Source organism: Rana temporaria, chromosome 3, assembly GCF_905171775.1.
Source record: "Rana temporaria chromosome 3, aRanTem1.1, whole genome shotgun sequence".
NCBI lineage: Eukaryota > Metazoa > Chordata > Amphibia > Anura > Ranidae > Rana > Rana temporaria.
In genome coordinates this window covers 247,406,873-247,423,257 of record NC_053491.1, presented here as the reverse complement: position 1 = coordinate 247,423,257, position 16,385 = coordinate 247,406,873, and the positions used below count along the sequence as shown (strand labels likewise).

General features: G+C 40.8%; 1 protein-coding gene across 2 annotated transcripts in view; it reads right to left on the bottom strand.

Annotated features, from left to right (window-relative positions):
* The window catches only part of CPEB4 (cytoplasmic polyadenylation element binding protein 4), a 128,091-nt gene that overhangs the window by 49,171 nt on the left and 62,535 nt on the right, over positions 1 to 16,385 (bottom strand). The window contains exon 4 of one of the 2 annotated variants that reach the window (XM_040344552.1): positions 2,042 to 2,065. The exons of the other annotated variant lie outside the window; for it this stretch is intronic. Coding sequence (XP_040200486.1) covers positions 2,042 to 2,065 — 24 coding nt within the window. The remainder of the gene's footprint in view (positions 1 to 2,041; positions 2,066 to 16,385) is intronic. 2 annotated transcript variants of the gene reach the window in all.

The following is a 16,385-nucleotide window of genomic DNA, read 5'->3' as shown; positions in this document are numbered from 1 at the left end:
ATTAATGCTTTCCTTGCCCAGCCTGTCAGTTTAGGTGGATGGCCATGTTTTGTAGGTTTGCAGTTGTGCCATACACTTTACATTTTCAGATGATGGGTTCTCCATAACTTCATCCCTGACCCATCTAGATTGTTCCTTGGAATTCTTGATGTGGTTTGTTCACCAAGGTTCTCCAACAAACCTGAGGGCTTCACAGAACAGCTGTGTTTATACTGAGTTTAAATGACACACAGGTGGACTCCAACGTTTTGCGTTGACAAAAAGTCCTCGACCCTTTCCAAATACGCATCCCATAGAAAAACCATGTTAAATTAACTGTAGTGCATTTTTGCAAAACACCAAAAAATTCATAGGTGTGAACCAAGCCCAAGACATTTAGTAGCAGCAGCATGCTTTTTTTGTATCGCCTGTTATCATGGGGTTAAACAATTTTTTTTTATTATTAATAAATATACCCAGAAGTAGGATATATGAGCATTATAAGTGGGAGTCAGACATGAGGCTATATAAAAAGGAGGACGGGAAATAGAAATCTTTTATATTAAAGTAGTACTGAAAGCTGAGACTTTCCCATGGATAGAATGATTTTTTTAAATATAATGCATAATAGTTTGCATTAAGGTGAAAAAACATTAACCTTTACAACCCCTTTAATGCCTTCTATTACCTCCAGAATATCAGCCTCCACCTTCTCTGGGTTCAGATACTGATCTTCCCTGCACATTTTTTAAAGTGATTTTTTTTCTTTTTTTAAACAAAGATGTATTTCTTACCTGCTCTATATAAAAGTTTTGTACAGAGCAGCCGTGATTCTCCTCTTCTGGGGTCCCCCCACCAACGTTTCTGGCTCCTTCTCCCCTCAGTGTACCTTAATAGCAAGCTGCAAAGTATAGTATAGAGCGCCCCTATAGCAAGGTAAAACAAACTTCTGACTTTAGAACCACTCATTTCCTGCCCAAGACTACATGTCCCATGAGGCATTGCGTCTCGAACACTCAAAATTTCTCAGGCACTTAGTGACATATATGGACAGTGTAGTGAACTGTATGTGTGTTTCACCGTTTTTCCTGATATGTAAACAAATAATGCATTCTGTATGCAGGCCAACTAAAAGGCTGTCCGATTAATCGATTACAAAAATAGTCGACAACCATTTTCATAATCGATTAGTTGTTTCGGGCCTATCATTTCACAATTCACAATTATGTGCCACTGTGCTGGCCTATCACATAAAATACAAGTTTTTGTTGTAAAATGGGTATAAATACTTTTTCAAGGCACTGTGTCTACAAAGATCCTTGTTCAGACACTTCTATTATCGAATGAATGCTCTGTTCCTGTCTCCCAACTGTGCACATCGTGCCCCTCAGTGGAGAGTACTGCAAGTAGCCATGGCCAACACTAATTATGCAGCCAGCTCAGCAATGACATTGAGCTGCAGCAAGGGCACCCAGACAGGAAGTGACTGCAAAGAAGCACGAGGAGATGGGGGGGGGGGGGGGGAGCACAGATACAAAAAAGGAATGAAAAAATAAAAAATGTTTTATTAAAAAGCAAGATATGAAAACTGTTTATGATGCAATGTTCTTAAGAAAGGGAAATGTGAACCAGTTAGGCCTAACATTTACTTTGAAAAAAAAACTGTGTACACCACAATTTTTATAGCGGGGGAAGAGATTTGTACCACAGAACTATAACCAATCCATTCACTTGCCACATAGGCTGAACCATCACATCAGAGGAAGCTTCAGGACAGTGTAGCACAGGTACAGCACACTTTATGCATATACTGTGAGCAACCTTATCCATTCTAGATGTATAATATACGTATTACATTAGGCTATGCCTTTAGGAAAGTCGTTATTTTTCTTCAACGCACAGCCATCTTTTTATTTTTCAGCTGTGACTTGTCAACAGAACAACAGAAAATGGCATAAATCATTTAACTGGTAAATATAGCTTTAGAAAATGACAGCTTTGAAAAGCGATCTGGTGATCATCAGTGACATTAGAAAGATTGTTAGAAAAGCAGAAATATTACCTCTCCTTCGCCCATATGTCCTTGCTGCATGTCAGAGAAAGAAAAGAGCCTTTCAGACAATGTCATCATGATTAGGAAATCTAATTACATTCCCTGTACAGTATCTCATTTACTGACATCTCTGAAATGACGGCACAGACTTTATAATACTAGAAGCTCACATGTTCTCGCTGAACCAAACATTTCCAGCACAAGAAGAAAAACAGTCAAGGCATTGCAGTTTATGTAATCAGTCATTACCAGTCCTACATGCATGCAATTTAGAACACATATCAACTGATAACTGGAGGCAAATGAACTGAACATGAATGTGTGCAATGTATGAAGTAAACACAGACAAATGGAGATTCAGACACGGTCATTTCCACTAATTATTAGCTGCACTTACACTAAAAAATGGATGTTACCCACAGACTTAAAAATAAAAAACCTTCACCATCTGACAAATTAAATTGGCCTTTGACTGGAAAGACCAAGCAGCGTCAAGTGTGTTTTTATAGAATACCAGGGCACCTGCAATATGCAACATCAACTTTGAGAAACGTCAGCACTGAGGCCCCATTCGCATCTGACAATTCGGAATTGTGTGCAGAATTGCTTCCAAATCACACTGCAATTGTGTCCAAACGCGTTTGGGTGCCAAATTCATTTTTAATGACATTGTACATGGATAAGAAAAATGTAGTCGCGCTATACCAGAAATATGTGGTGAACATGAATGCTACCATTGATGGTGCATATCAAATACATATGTTAAACCTGTGAAATTGATGACATATATACCCAATAATGAAAAACCTGAAAGTATTGGCTAACACAATTGGTTAATACTGAAAACATGTCATGTGCGTATATAACCAACCAGTATAAGTGCTTAATCCATATAGACAGATTGGAAATGGAAAGATCCCGATACGTCTATTGGATATAGACAGTGAAAAGTCTATCAAATAAAAGAAGTGAAAAGTCGTCCATAAAATAGTGTGTCTTGTTGAAAACACCCGTGCATACTCCAAACGGCTACAATATCGTGATTCTGCATGAAGCCCAATGTGAATCCGCCACCATTAGTGTAGTAATCTGCTTACCAGCTTCACAGGTCCAAGTGGACCAGATACAGCATATAAATAATCCAGCAGGACGATGGATACTGTGGCCCCAGTTTTGGCCAATGTCAGATGGACTCCAAGTAAGTCTCTCGTGGCAGTTTAACCATGTAAAGAAGGAGAAGCCTCACATACCCGGTAGCATAAAAACCAGGGTGATTTATTGGTAAAGGATAAAAAAAAAAGTATACAACTCACATTTTAGTAGACATAAACAAGCCTTGAACCTGTAGCGCCGGTCGGACGCAAACAGGCAAAAACCATCCGTGTAGTGAACAAGCGAATGGGGGTGCTGACATCATCACTCCCATTCGCTTGTTCTCTACACGGACGTTATATGGATTAAGCACTTATACTGGTTGGTTATATACGCACATGACATGTTTTCAGTATTAACCAATACGTTCAGGTTTTTCATTATTAGGTATATATGTCATCAATTTCACAGGTTTAACATATGTATTTGATATGCTCCATCAATGGTAGCATTAATATTCACCACATGATATTTCTGGTATAGCGCGACTACATTTTTCTCATCTTTTGCACACTTTTGGTTTACAGGTTAGTTGCTGCTTATTAATCCAGTCTCAGGTTACAGAGTAACCAACATAGCGCAGTTGTTTCTTTCCATTTTTCATTGTACATGGATTGTCACCCCAAAAGAAGCTCCTGCTCCTTTATGGGCAACAATCGTGACAAAACGGCACCACATTTGATGTGCCATTAAAAATAAATAAATGAATGGCACCCAAATACGCGTTTTGTCACAACTGCAGTGAGATTCAGAATCGTGACGAATCTCAAATCGCCAGACGTAAACGGTGCCTGAAACTCATTCTCATCACCCTGCCTCTCACTATTTAAAATGTGGAGCATTCCACCAATACATTGCCAAGACTAGCAATATAGGCTCGGGGAAAAAAAAAAAAAAAAAAAAAAAAAGAAAAAAACACTCCCCTGCAAGATTAAGGCATAATGTGCTAGTATGCATTGCATACCAACGACCTGAAAACCATCAGACAGCTCGTCTTATGATTCCCCCCCCCCCCCCGTCCGATTTTCATATCGGGTGTATGGGCCTTAAAAACCAGCAGGGCACAGAAGAACCATAGGATCTATGGGGCATCCATCTATAGGAGTATACATTTTCTTTTTTTTATTACAAGCCCATACTTCTCATTTAATGAAAGTATTTAAAATACATCTTTTTGGAGTTCAGCTAAAGCATTATCAGCATTCGTCGCTTTTCATAATAAAATAGAGAAAAACTGCTGTCATTTTTAGATTTTGAATGCATAAAAATGGCCACAAATGCATGATGAATGTGTTTTTCTGCATTACAATGTACAAAAATAAACATTGTATGGCAATGCAGTAGTATGAGCTGGCTCCACTCCCTTTAGCTCATTTTACAAATGTCTTTTGTGTCACATGCTATGGAGGTACGTGTTCATCTGCAGGAAATTTTATAAAAAAAAAAAAAAAAGTCTTAAGAGTTCGGAAGATGGCTTTACAGAAAGGAGGTTTTACCAACATATGCATGACTACACATTATTAAAAAAAGATCAGAACAAAAAAGATGATATCCAAAAAGGGGTAAATCTAAGGACTGCAATATTATGAAACCATTGAAGCGTCTTTAGAAAGAGTATACCAACATTTTGCTTTGCCCAAGCGCAAAAAAAAACACACACACACAGAACCTGCGTACAAAGATAAAATAAACGCTAAATATTAGGTTCTGCACAGATCTGGGTATGTTGGCATATACAGTGGGTATACAAAAAAGCCTGCAATGAAGGCAGACACCATTTTTAACAACTTATAACATACAACTAAAAAGATATAAAACGCCAACATGCCAGCAAAAAAAATAAAATTTAAAAGCAGAATCGCAGAGTTGGAAAAAGGATCACCCCCCTCCTAAAAATGACTTGTAAACTCAATCAGGTGTAGCTGATCACCTTCTCAAAAAGGCACACAAACATTTGACTTTCAACTGATCAGCTGTGGACATTTTGATTTCTCTGCATGAAAATGGCTTTCCTAGAGCATTTCAGTCCTTGGTAGTGCAACTGAAGCAATCAACTATGGGTGACAAGGTACTGTCAAAAGATCTCCTGGATAAAGTTGTGGACAGGCACAAGTCAGGAGATGGATACAAAACATCAAAGGCTTCATCAATACTTAGAACAGTAAAGTCTATTAGGAAGTGGAGGGTATTTGGTAAGAGACAGACCCGCTCTAGATAAGGATGTTGCTCCAAATTGGAGCCAGAAGAAAACTGGTCAGAGAGGCTACCAAGAGGCCTGCAGCAACTCTGAAGCAGTTGCAGGAATTTATGACAAATGTGACTTGTATGGGAGGGTTGCAAGAAAAAAGCCACTCCTCAAGAAAGCCAAATACAGTCATGACTGAGCTTTGCCAAAATGCACCTTGAAGATTCTGAGGCCATATGGTCAGAGGAGTGTAAAATTTAACACTAAACGATATGTCTGGCGTAAATCCAAGACAGCCGACCATCCAAATAACACCATTCCTTTAGACCCCATTCACACCTTCGCGTTTTGTCGCATGTAGCGCGACGCGAACAAACGCCAGAGGGACGAAAAGCAATGAAAGTCAATGGGGATGGTTCACATCTGCACGCTGATGCGCCTGACGCGCATCGCCTGTAGTCAAAAGAAGTTCCGGACCCTTTTTTGTCGCGCAATACGCGCGATATGCGCGTATTTGAGCGTTTTTGGTTTTCCATTGAAATCAATGTAAAACGCCAGATACGCGCGTATTGCGCGACAACAAGCGTTTGCTACGGGCGTTTTGTCAATAGAACTTGTCGCCCATGCAGAAGATTAAAAAAATCTACCAACATAGCAACAAGTGATGAAAAGATGATAGTTTTTCCTATTGGCTAAAAAAAAAACGTCTAAGTACAAAAACGTCGGACAACGCTGTATGCAAACGCGCATATTAGCATGAATACGCGCAAAAAAAACGCCTAAAAAAACCGCCGGAAAACGACGCTATCGCCTACGCCTAGGTGTGAATGCAGCCTTAGTAAAGCATGGGGGTGGTAGTATCCTGTTATGGAGGTGTTTCTCTGCAGCAGGGACTGGAGGAATTATCAGGATAGGAGGGAAAAATGGATGGGGAAAGCTACCGTAAAATTATTGAGGAAAATCTGCTGCCCTGTGCCAGAAAGTGGTCAATGGGAAGAAGGTTTACCTTCCAATATGATAACGGCCCAAAAAAGAGGAAAAAGGTGAATGTCCAGACTTAAACCTCATTGAAGATCTGTGGAATGACATGAAGAATGCAGTCCACAAACGATTACCATCAAATTTAACAGAACTTGAGCTGTTCTGCAAAGAGCTGGAAAATATTGCAAAGTCTCGATGTGCAAACATAGTAGAGATATCCCAACCAACTAAAAGCTGTCAACAAAATACTGACACAAGGGGCTGATCCTTTTTCCAACGCAGTGATTGTTTTTGATTCCCCCCCCCCCCCCCCCCCTGACATGTTGGTGTTATATCTTTAACTTGAATGTTATAAGTTGCACTGAGTAACTACAGCTGGGTAAATCAAAAACGGCGTCAGTCTTCATTTCAGGCTGCATACCCACTGTATAGTCGTGAATGCCATTGGTAGCTCTTCCATTATCACAATTTAAATTTTCCATTCAGTGATCTAAGCAGTTCTAAATGTTAAATGGGTATTCTTATGTATGACACTCTCATAAATGTGTACTCCGATATCCCACAAGGGTTCATATGTACATGAACCTAAGACATTTTGTTCTTCTATGATGAGAGCTATCAACTTACAAATCCAAGCATAGCTACAGACTTCATTTTTGGAATCAGGACAGCAGGTAAAAATGTTTATATTATATATAATATACAGCATAAAAGATGTACAGGCGCCCCAACAGGTCATGTTTTCAGAATTTCCCTCAGGTGAAACAGCTGTGGTAATTACTAAAGGCAGTGAAACTGATCAAATCACCTGTGCAAAATAACGGAAAGCTTGAACACATGACCTGTTGTGGTGCCTTGAGGACCGGAGTTGAGAAACACGGACATAAACCAACAAACTAAAAACTGGCAAGTTTAATAGGCCTTTGCTGATGATGTATCCATGTCATAGGGCCACAGACTAAGATCCTTTGGTGGCAATGACTAATGTGAATGGTCAACTTACTTTGTAAAAAAGGGCAGAATGGCAGCGTCATGTAATATAAATACATAAACTCAGGCTTGGAGTAATTTTAGGGCTCAGATCAAGGTTGTTTCCTCCATGAAACTTTTTCTTTTTAATGAAAACGAAGATTGTAAAGGCCAATTTATTTTTCTTATATAAAATACTGAAATCTTGATGCAAACCATTGCATAAAATGCCTTTTGACTATAAGCAGATTTTTACAATAAGGCTCCTTTCGCACTGGGGCGGGAGGCGCGGTGGCGGTATATAGCGGCGCTATACCGTCGGAATTGTCGCGAGATTCGGCCACTAGTGGTGCGGTATTAACCCCCGCTAGCGGCTGATAAAGTGTTAATACCGCCCGCAATGTGCCTCTGCAGAGGCACATTGCAGGCGGTATTACCATGGTTTCCCATGGTTTTAAATGGGAAGGAGCGTATACATACCACTCCTCTCACCGCTCCAAAGATGCTACTTGCAGGAGATTTTTTTCTCTCCTGCCAGCGCATCCCCTCAGTGTGAAAGCTGGGCAGGAGTTTTGCAGGCAGTTATTTTAGCGCTATACCGCCTGAAAAACTCAGTGTGAAAGGGGTCTATGCAATGAATCCCCTACAAGAGTAGTTAAATGATAATTCTGAGAACTACCATCTATGTATTCCTACCATTACTGTAAGGAAGAGAATAACTCATTATGTCAGTCTGAGAAAATTACAGTTGGCTACAGACTGAAGCAGAAATTTTTAATTATGTTAAAACTACAAAATGGTTTGTGTAGCATTATGTGACATCGCATTCAATGAAACTGCGGTTTGTTTAGCTTAATCACCTTTCTTTTTTCAGTATGAAAGAAAAAAAAAAGTCTAGGTGCTCACCACCTTTTTCAACTTTTCAAATGACAAACACCCCTTGAATCACAAGTGGGATATAAGCGGTCAAAAGCTGCATCCAAGTCACTGGAGAAGCCTCTGCAAAGCCAGGTAGAGTGTTCTACTAACCTGACAAGCTGTGGCCATAGATGGAGCGAGTTTCTTCCCTGCAACCAAGAAAACACAGTGATGTTTGCTAGTGCTATGACAGCCGCTAGCATGCAAAAATCGACAGGCTGGTTGTACCCAAGTTGATTGATTAGCGTGGGTACATTCAGCTTTCCCATACATGGTTTCAATCTTGGTGGTTCCTGCTTAACCGTCCGACCTGCCTATGGCCAGCTTTAGGCCTCATGCATACAGGACTTTTTTCCTCCCATGGAAGCCTCTGTGCCAAGGAAGAAAAATGCAGCCTTAAACACAAACGTCTAAAGCCGTGTTTAGCATGCACATTCTGGCCAAGGCATTAATGCATTCTAGTGGCCAGAATATTAATTTATTCTGTCCATTAGAATGTATTAATGCACGATTGCACAAAAAAACGTGTCTAGCGGTTAATGTGCGATTGGTGGGTTTTTTTTCAGATTTTGCAAGTTTGCCCACTAAAAAAAAAAAAAAAAAAAAAAAAATTTAAGGGTCTATAAATTTTATCATAGGTGTATCGGCAATCGCCGGTGCCCGGCAGACATCGTGGCTACCGGGCACGTGCACCGCCCCCCCCCCCTATACAGCAGGAAAGCCCAGGACATCAAATGACGCCCGCCCAAGATGGGAGAACCCTCCTGCGGACGTCATATGTCTATAACTGGGATGGGAAGTGGTTAAATGCTAGAGACAGAATACCAACCAAAAATCCATAAATAAATAAATAAATAAATAAATAAAACAAACGATACAAAGGTTATAAAATTGGAGTTCCAGTTCAGTAAGTATTTAATTCCCTACCAACTAACAATAATTCTGGCTCCAGTATGTACTCATGTGGTACACAGATTAGAACTGTCAATTTAAGAAATGTGCCCAACTACAACTGGTTATGTGTACAAGAGACATCTGTCCACAGAAGCTTTCTTCCATTCAAACCCACCAGCATGGGCAAGAGCTGTCAAAGTATGTCAGGGACAAGATTGTGGACCCGCACAAGGCTGGAATGGGCTAAAAGACCATCAGCAAGAAGCTTGGTGAGGAGACAACTGTTGGAACGATTATTCTCAAATGGAAGAAATACAAAATAACCATCAATCGTCCTCGGTCTGGAACTCCATGCAAGATTTTGCCTCATGGGCTAAAGATGAGCATGAGAATAGTAAGGGATCAGCCCAGAACTACACGGGAGAAGGTTGTGAATGAACTCCAGGCAGTTGGGACCACAGCCACCAAGCAAACCATTGGCAACACAATACTTTGCCATAGATTGAAATCCTGCAGCGCCCGCAAGATCCTTATTCTCAAGAAGGTACATGTACAGGCTCATCTGAAGTTTTCCAATGAACACCTAAATGATTAATAAAAAGGTTTGGGAGAAAATGCTGTGGTTAGAGGAGACTAAATTCAGCTCTTTGGCGTTGCCTTGACTTGCTGTATTTGGAGGAAGAAAAATTCTCACTATGACCCTAAGAACACATTTTACCTACAATCAAGCACAGGAGGTTGAAGCATTATGCTTTGGGGCCGTTTCTCTGCTAAAAAGGTATAGGCCGACATTGCTGCATTGAGGAGCCAATGGATGGGGCCATGTATTATAAAATCTTGGAAGAGAACCTTCTTTCCTCAGCCAGAACACTGAAGATCACTGAGGGTTCATGGATGGGTCTTTTTTAGCATGGCAATGACCCAAAACATACCAAAGCAACAAAGTAGCTCAAGAAATAAGCACATTAAAGTCATGAAGTGGCCTAGCCAGTCTCCAGACCTTCATCCTATAGAAAATTTATGGAGGGAGCTGAAACAGAGTTGCCAAGTGACAGTCAAACCTTAAGGATTTACAAAAAGATCTGTAAAGAAGAGTGGACCAAAATCCCTCCCGAGATGTGTGCAAGCCTGGTCACCAACTACAGTACTAGATCTTGTTTTGCTTGGGGATCAAATAACTGCAACTCAATTTATAACATTTGTATCATGTGTTTTTTCTGGATTTTTGGTTGATATTTTGTCTCCATCATTTAAAATACACCTATGATAAAAAAAAAATGGATTTGTAAGTGGGCAAACTTATAAAAGTTGCAGGGAATCAAATACTTAATTTTCCCCACTGTAGAGGGGCATTTCGAAGCAGAAAACCAAAAATGTCAAACAACTGTAAAAGTGACATTTTAGATGTCCTGTTTGCATGGAGGTCTAAAGGGTGAGAACAGTCAGTAAGGAAAAAAATAAAAATAAATCACAGGCCATGTAGTTCTATTATACATTTCATCCTGCCTATAGACTCATTTTAGATAAAAAAATAATAATTAGTAAGCCATAAAAAGAAGGGCATTTGTTAACACTTCCTAAACAATGAGAACTACAAGCACAAGCCAACTTTCTGTAATGGCAGTAGTACCACGAACAAGCAGTGGTATATTCTAGCAAAGGATGTACATTGTACTGACCACTGAAGAAACTGCAGATTATATATTCCTAGAGTGTTTTATTAAATACTGGACGGCCAATTATCAGCCTGCTACATGATGGGTGTATCGCAGGGTGTGCAATCACCGATTGTACTGGTGGGTATTGTTCATCGTGGGTGGTGAAAAACAATGCTAAAGTTAGGATAATGGTTGAGAAGTTAGGTTTACTGTACACAGGTTTTCTACAAGTACCGCTTTGCAAAGCAAATTGTCAACATGACCGAGTGAGTGCTTTGGGAGAAGTCAAATTGTGCTGACAAGTCACTCCTGTTTACAGACAGGAAATAATATGAGCACACACAGCATTCCCTGTTTGTCCCATGTCAGAAGGTGCAGCACAGAATTTCTTCATAATCTAAAACTCTTCTTAATTTCATTCACTTTTCTTCTTGAACAATTACATTTTTCAGTTACCCATTTAGTGTACCCCAGTAAAAAAACAAAAAACAAAACAAAAAAAAAACCCCACACACCTTTTGAAGAGCAACACCACTTCTGCTCCAGAAGATTTACCCCCCTTCCTGACCAGGCCATTTTTTGCAATATAGCACTGCGTTACTTTATTAAAATAAAACGTAAGCGTATATCGATTGGTTTGCACAAAAGTTATAGCGTCTCCAAACTATGGTATACACGTATGTATTTTTTATTTATTTCAGCAACTTCTAGCAGAACTGCAATATTGCAGCAGACAAATCCCCTAACCAACACTTGAAATTTTGGGGGGGGGGGGATTTACACTAATACAGTGATCGGTGCTATAAATATATGCACTGTACCAATGACACTGGCAAGAAAGGGGTTAAGATCAGGGGCGATCAAAGGGTCAAATGTGTGGCCAACATGTGTTATGGGGTGTGCCGTTTTTACCAAGCAATGTGCTGTTGACTTCCTGCTTGGCAGGAAGAAAAAATAAAAACAGCACATTGCTGCTGTCAGAAGAGAGCCCTGTGTTTGTTTACCTACACAGGGTTCTCTTTGGTAATATGTCCAGAGCTGATCAGTTGGTGCTGCAGCCAATCGCAGCACAGCCAGGGTGGCGGGCACGCTACCTACGCCGTGTATATCTATGGTGGTCAGACCAGTACACACTAATCAGATTCCCCACATTCAGCGCATCACACAGCTCCCCCCCCAATTAACTTTATTTGAAGTGCACAAATATTACACTTTATTTACATCACTGAACAGCAGCACAGTGTGTTGCACTGCAGCACGGGTACCTGCAATCCCATCCAGTTTGATGTGATAAAATGTACGCAAAACAGAAGAGAAGTGTGCGTGTGCACAGGCTCTGGGAAATAACCTTTGAACGATTTAAAAAATAAAAAAGATAAAAATGCACTCACAAGCAAAGATAAAATTATAGATCATCAATTGCATCTCCCCACCACAGTACTGTGCACAAAAAAAAATCCCCCCCCCCCCCCCCCAATAGGCACTCCAGCTGACAGTGTTGCTATGGCAGCAGTCCTAGACCGAAGGCAGCCTCCGCTATGTTTGATCAACTGACAGTTCACATACATACATATGAAGCCTACGGGGGGGGGGGGGGGGGGGTCACATGATGCGCGCAGCTAGCTGCTGTTGGAATGTGTGAGCTGTTGCTACAACAAAATGTTTTGGAGGGTGTGTCCTCTTTATCAAGTCCACCCAGCACCATAGTAAGCATCCCTTAATAACCTGACTTGGTATGCTTAAATGTTCTAGAAAGTTGCATGTCTGCATTTTATTGCACATCACTGCGAGGCAGCTCTCGGTTGCGTTTCAGTGTGAATAGAACACAAATGAAAACAATTGTTTTCTTGAGCATCCAATCAGTGACTGGAGTTCTTCCATGCAGAAAAAGCTGGTCACCACACCATGTATGAAAGTCCACGTTATGTGCACTGTAAGATGCAAGCTTACTGTGAGGTCATTTGGACAAGGCTCCCATTTTCTTCATGTATTTGTAGAAAATATAACACTTATCCAGCAGGGAGCCTATGAATAGAAGGCCTTATCTTATGATTTGTACAGCACCTCTATGCCCCTGAAAACGAAGGTGCAATATGAACTAGCATGTCTCCTGGTCCCCCGCTCTGCAACTCAATGCCCCTTACTATTCGAGAATGAAACACCCACCACATTGATGAGACAATTGTAAGCTCTGTGAGCCAGTAACCAGGAAGGTGGTCATTAATCATCAGTGACGGCCAGTTCACACCATAGACACGCACTCCGGATGCACGCCAAATGCTTTTCTGCATGCGTGTTTTTGATGCAGTCCAGTGCTTCTCTCCCCCCCCCCCCCCCCCATAACCCTTTTTTCCTTAACCTTTAAATAAGAATGTGTGTTCCGGTGCCTTCCAGTACAGCAAAAATGCAGCATGTTCTACTTTTTCTCCTGGAACTGCAAGCACTGGTTTGAACTATGCCATTGAAAACCACATAACCTACTTAATTTTGCATTTTTAATGCACTGGACTGCAAGTGGCATGAACTGGCCCTTAAGCTTTAAAAAAAACGTTATTTTGGGGTAGATTCACGTAGATCCGCGTATCTTAGCGGCGGCGCAACGTATCCGATTTACGTTACGCCTCCGCAACTTAGACGGGCAAGTGCTGTATTCTCAAAGCACTTGCTCCGTAAGTTGTGGTGGCGTAGCGTAAATCGGCCGGCGTAAGCCCGCCTAATTCAAATGTGGGACAGGGGGGCGGGTTTTATGTTAATGTTCTGTGACCCGACGTGATTGAAGTTTTTCCCGAACGGTGCATGCGCCGTCCGTGGAATTTCCCAGTGTGCTTTGCTCCTAATACGCCGCAAGGACGTCAATGGTTTTGACGAGAACGTAAATGACGTCCAGCCCCATTCACGGACGACTTACGCAAACAAAGTATTTTTTTCAAATTTCGACGCGGGAACGCCCATACTTAACATTGGTACGCTGCACTTACGCCACCATATAGCAGGGGTAACTATACGCCGGGAAAAGCCTAACGTAAACGGCGTAACTGTACTGCGTTGGCCGGGCGTATCACGTATCTAGCCGATTTACACGCCCCTAGCAGACAGCGTAAATATGCAGTTACGATCCGACGGCGTAAGAGACTTACGCCTGTCGGATCTAAGGGAAATCTATGCGTAACTGATTCTATGAATCAGGCGCATAGATACGACGGCGCAACTCAGAGATACGACTGCGTATCTGGAGATACGCCGTCGTATTTCCACTGAGAATCTGGCCCTTTTTCTTTTTCTCCAGATATCAAACCGTGCTGCAATGGTAAGTAATAACTGCAAATCTGAATCTTAGTTATTTTGAGTGAATGCAACATAGAACAGCTTACCTAAAAACAAAACAATAAAATGGCAATAGTCTATGGGCATTAATCAAGCCGGTTTGATGGCAGCATTTTGTTTCCCTTTTTGCCAAAGGCCATAACATCAGTTTAATGACATCCGACATCTACAGTGGTCTCGCATTAAACAAATGTGCCAGAGCCATGGATTATATAAAAAAAAGAAAACCACCCACACAACACAAAACACAGCACTAGGTTGCTTTGCGCAATCCTACTCCATTTCTAGTAATTGGTTATCAGCAGCAGCCAGGCAAAATGAGCTACACATTACAAGCAGGAGGGGCATTAGTAAAACCACAAAGCACACCAGAGGTGGCTGCCTATGCCAGGGTTCATCCTTTATACTTTGGACACAAGCTCTAAAACCCATTCACTACATTAAGTTTATTACTTATAGCACATCACTAACAAAAAAATAAAAATAATTTTCTCCATTTTATTTTGCTTTTATTATTATACACCAAACATCTTTTAATAAAAAGTAGCAGCAGCACAACACTTATTTGTTAAATGACTGGTGGTTTAAGCGCCAATTAATGGCATTAGACCTCAACGATAGGATAAAATCCATGCAATACATTTATATGCAGCCCGGCGAGACTAAAGTCTGGTACACATCAATATATATTTTTTCCGTTCAACCCAGCAAGCTTAAAAAAAAACAAAAAAACAAAAAAAAACACACACACACACGGTTCAGTCGGAGCGTCTGTACTAACTATGCAATGTTAGTACAACAATCTCCCCTGCTGAACAGCCCCCCCCCCCCCCCCCCCCCAGCAGAACACTCCGGTCAGCATACTCAGCCATTGGCTGAGAGTGCTGATTAACAGACCTTTTCCGGTCACGTCCCTTTGACAGTAAAGGGTCGGCTTCAGCACACACAGGCCAAATGTCGGCCGGTTTCTACTGAATCGGTCAATGCCACCCGACATTCAGGATGTGTGTACTAGGCTTAAGGTAATGCAGAAGCAACAATAGGGGCTCATGTTTACCCATAAAGATACATTTATGATTTAGAAACGGATTAGTTTACTTTCAAAAGGTTGGTGGTTGGTGTTTGGAAACAGCCTCACCAAATGTGCTGAAAGTCCTTGGGGTGGGTTTAATAAAACTGCAGAGTGCAAAATCTGGTACAGCTCTGCATAGACCAATTGGGTTTACATTTTTTGGGGGAAAAGCTTAATTGAACAAGCAGAGATTAGAAGCTTATTGGCTACTATGCACAGCTGCACCAGATTTTGCACTCTGCGGTTTTTGTAAATCACCTTCTGTGTCTCTTCATAACACCATAAACATAAAAAAGGAAAGTTATTTGCGTATATCTTATCTGACAGGGCCGAAATACCATTCTGATAGGACCTTATATAAAACTCCCATGTTTGAAGCATCTGGAAATGTTCAAACGACTGTTGCGATTAGGTTGTGTTTTGCATATTCTATGGGGCCAAATCACACCATAAATTACACCAAAGTAGTGCAGGAACATTGTCCAAAATCCCACCGCACTGATGTGATTTTGCTTGTCCAGCAATTCTGTGTGATTAAAAATCGCACAAGTGTGAACCAGGCCTTATAGCCAAGCCTGTATCCGATTTCACAACATAAATCAAGTCTCCAATTCAAATAAAGGACCTGGTAAATCTGAAGGGTCTGTAGAAAACATGATGTAGAAGTGCAATATTATAAATAAATCAGTAGCAGAAATACTCATTTAATTGCAGCAGGAAAAAAATAAAAAGTTAAAATCATTACTAGTCTGTAGAGCAGAGCCAATTTATATCCTTGATTAGCCCTCAAAAAGGTTAATATTAAAAACTGGAGAAAAATATTTGTATAAAATCAATGGCGAAAAATTAGTAAGTGATAGAAAATGGAGACTCCAATTAAGGATGAGAGCAAGTAAAAAGGGTCAGCTTTGTGGCTTCAAACCTAGCCCATGATCTATTGTATGCCAGATGCCTTTTCCCTGTACTACCTGCTGCCTTTTGAGTGAATAGAGCTGGGGGGGGGGGGAAGAAAAAAGGAAGATGATCTTTCTTTGGTAGGATAGCCATTTTTACAGTTACCACCCTTTCATCCCTAAATTCATATTGCAGGGTTATACCATTCAGCCACAAGTAGGGTAGTACAATCATCTATCAAAGTGATACCCAAGTAACATTTTCTTGATGATATTAAATATTACCCTTAAACCTTTAGCTCAAAAA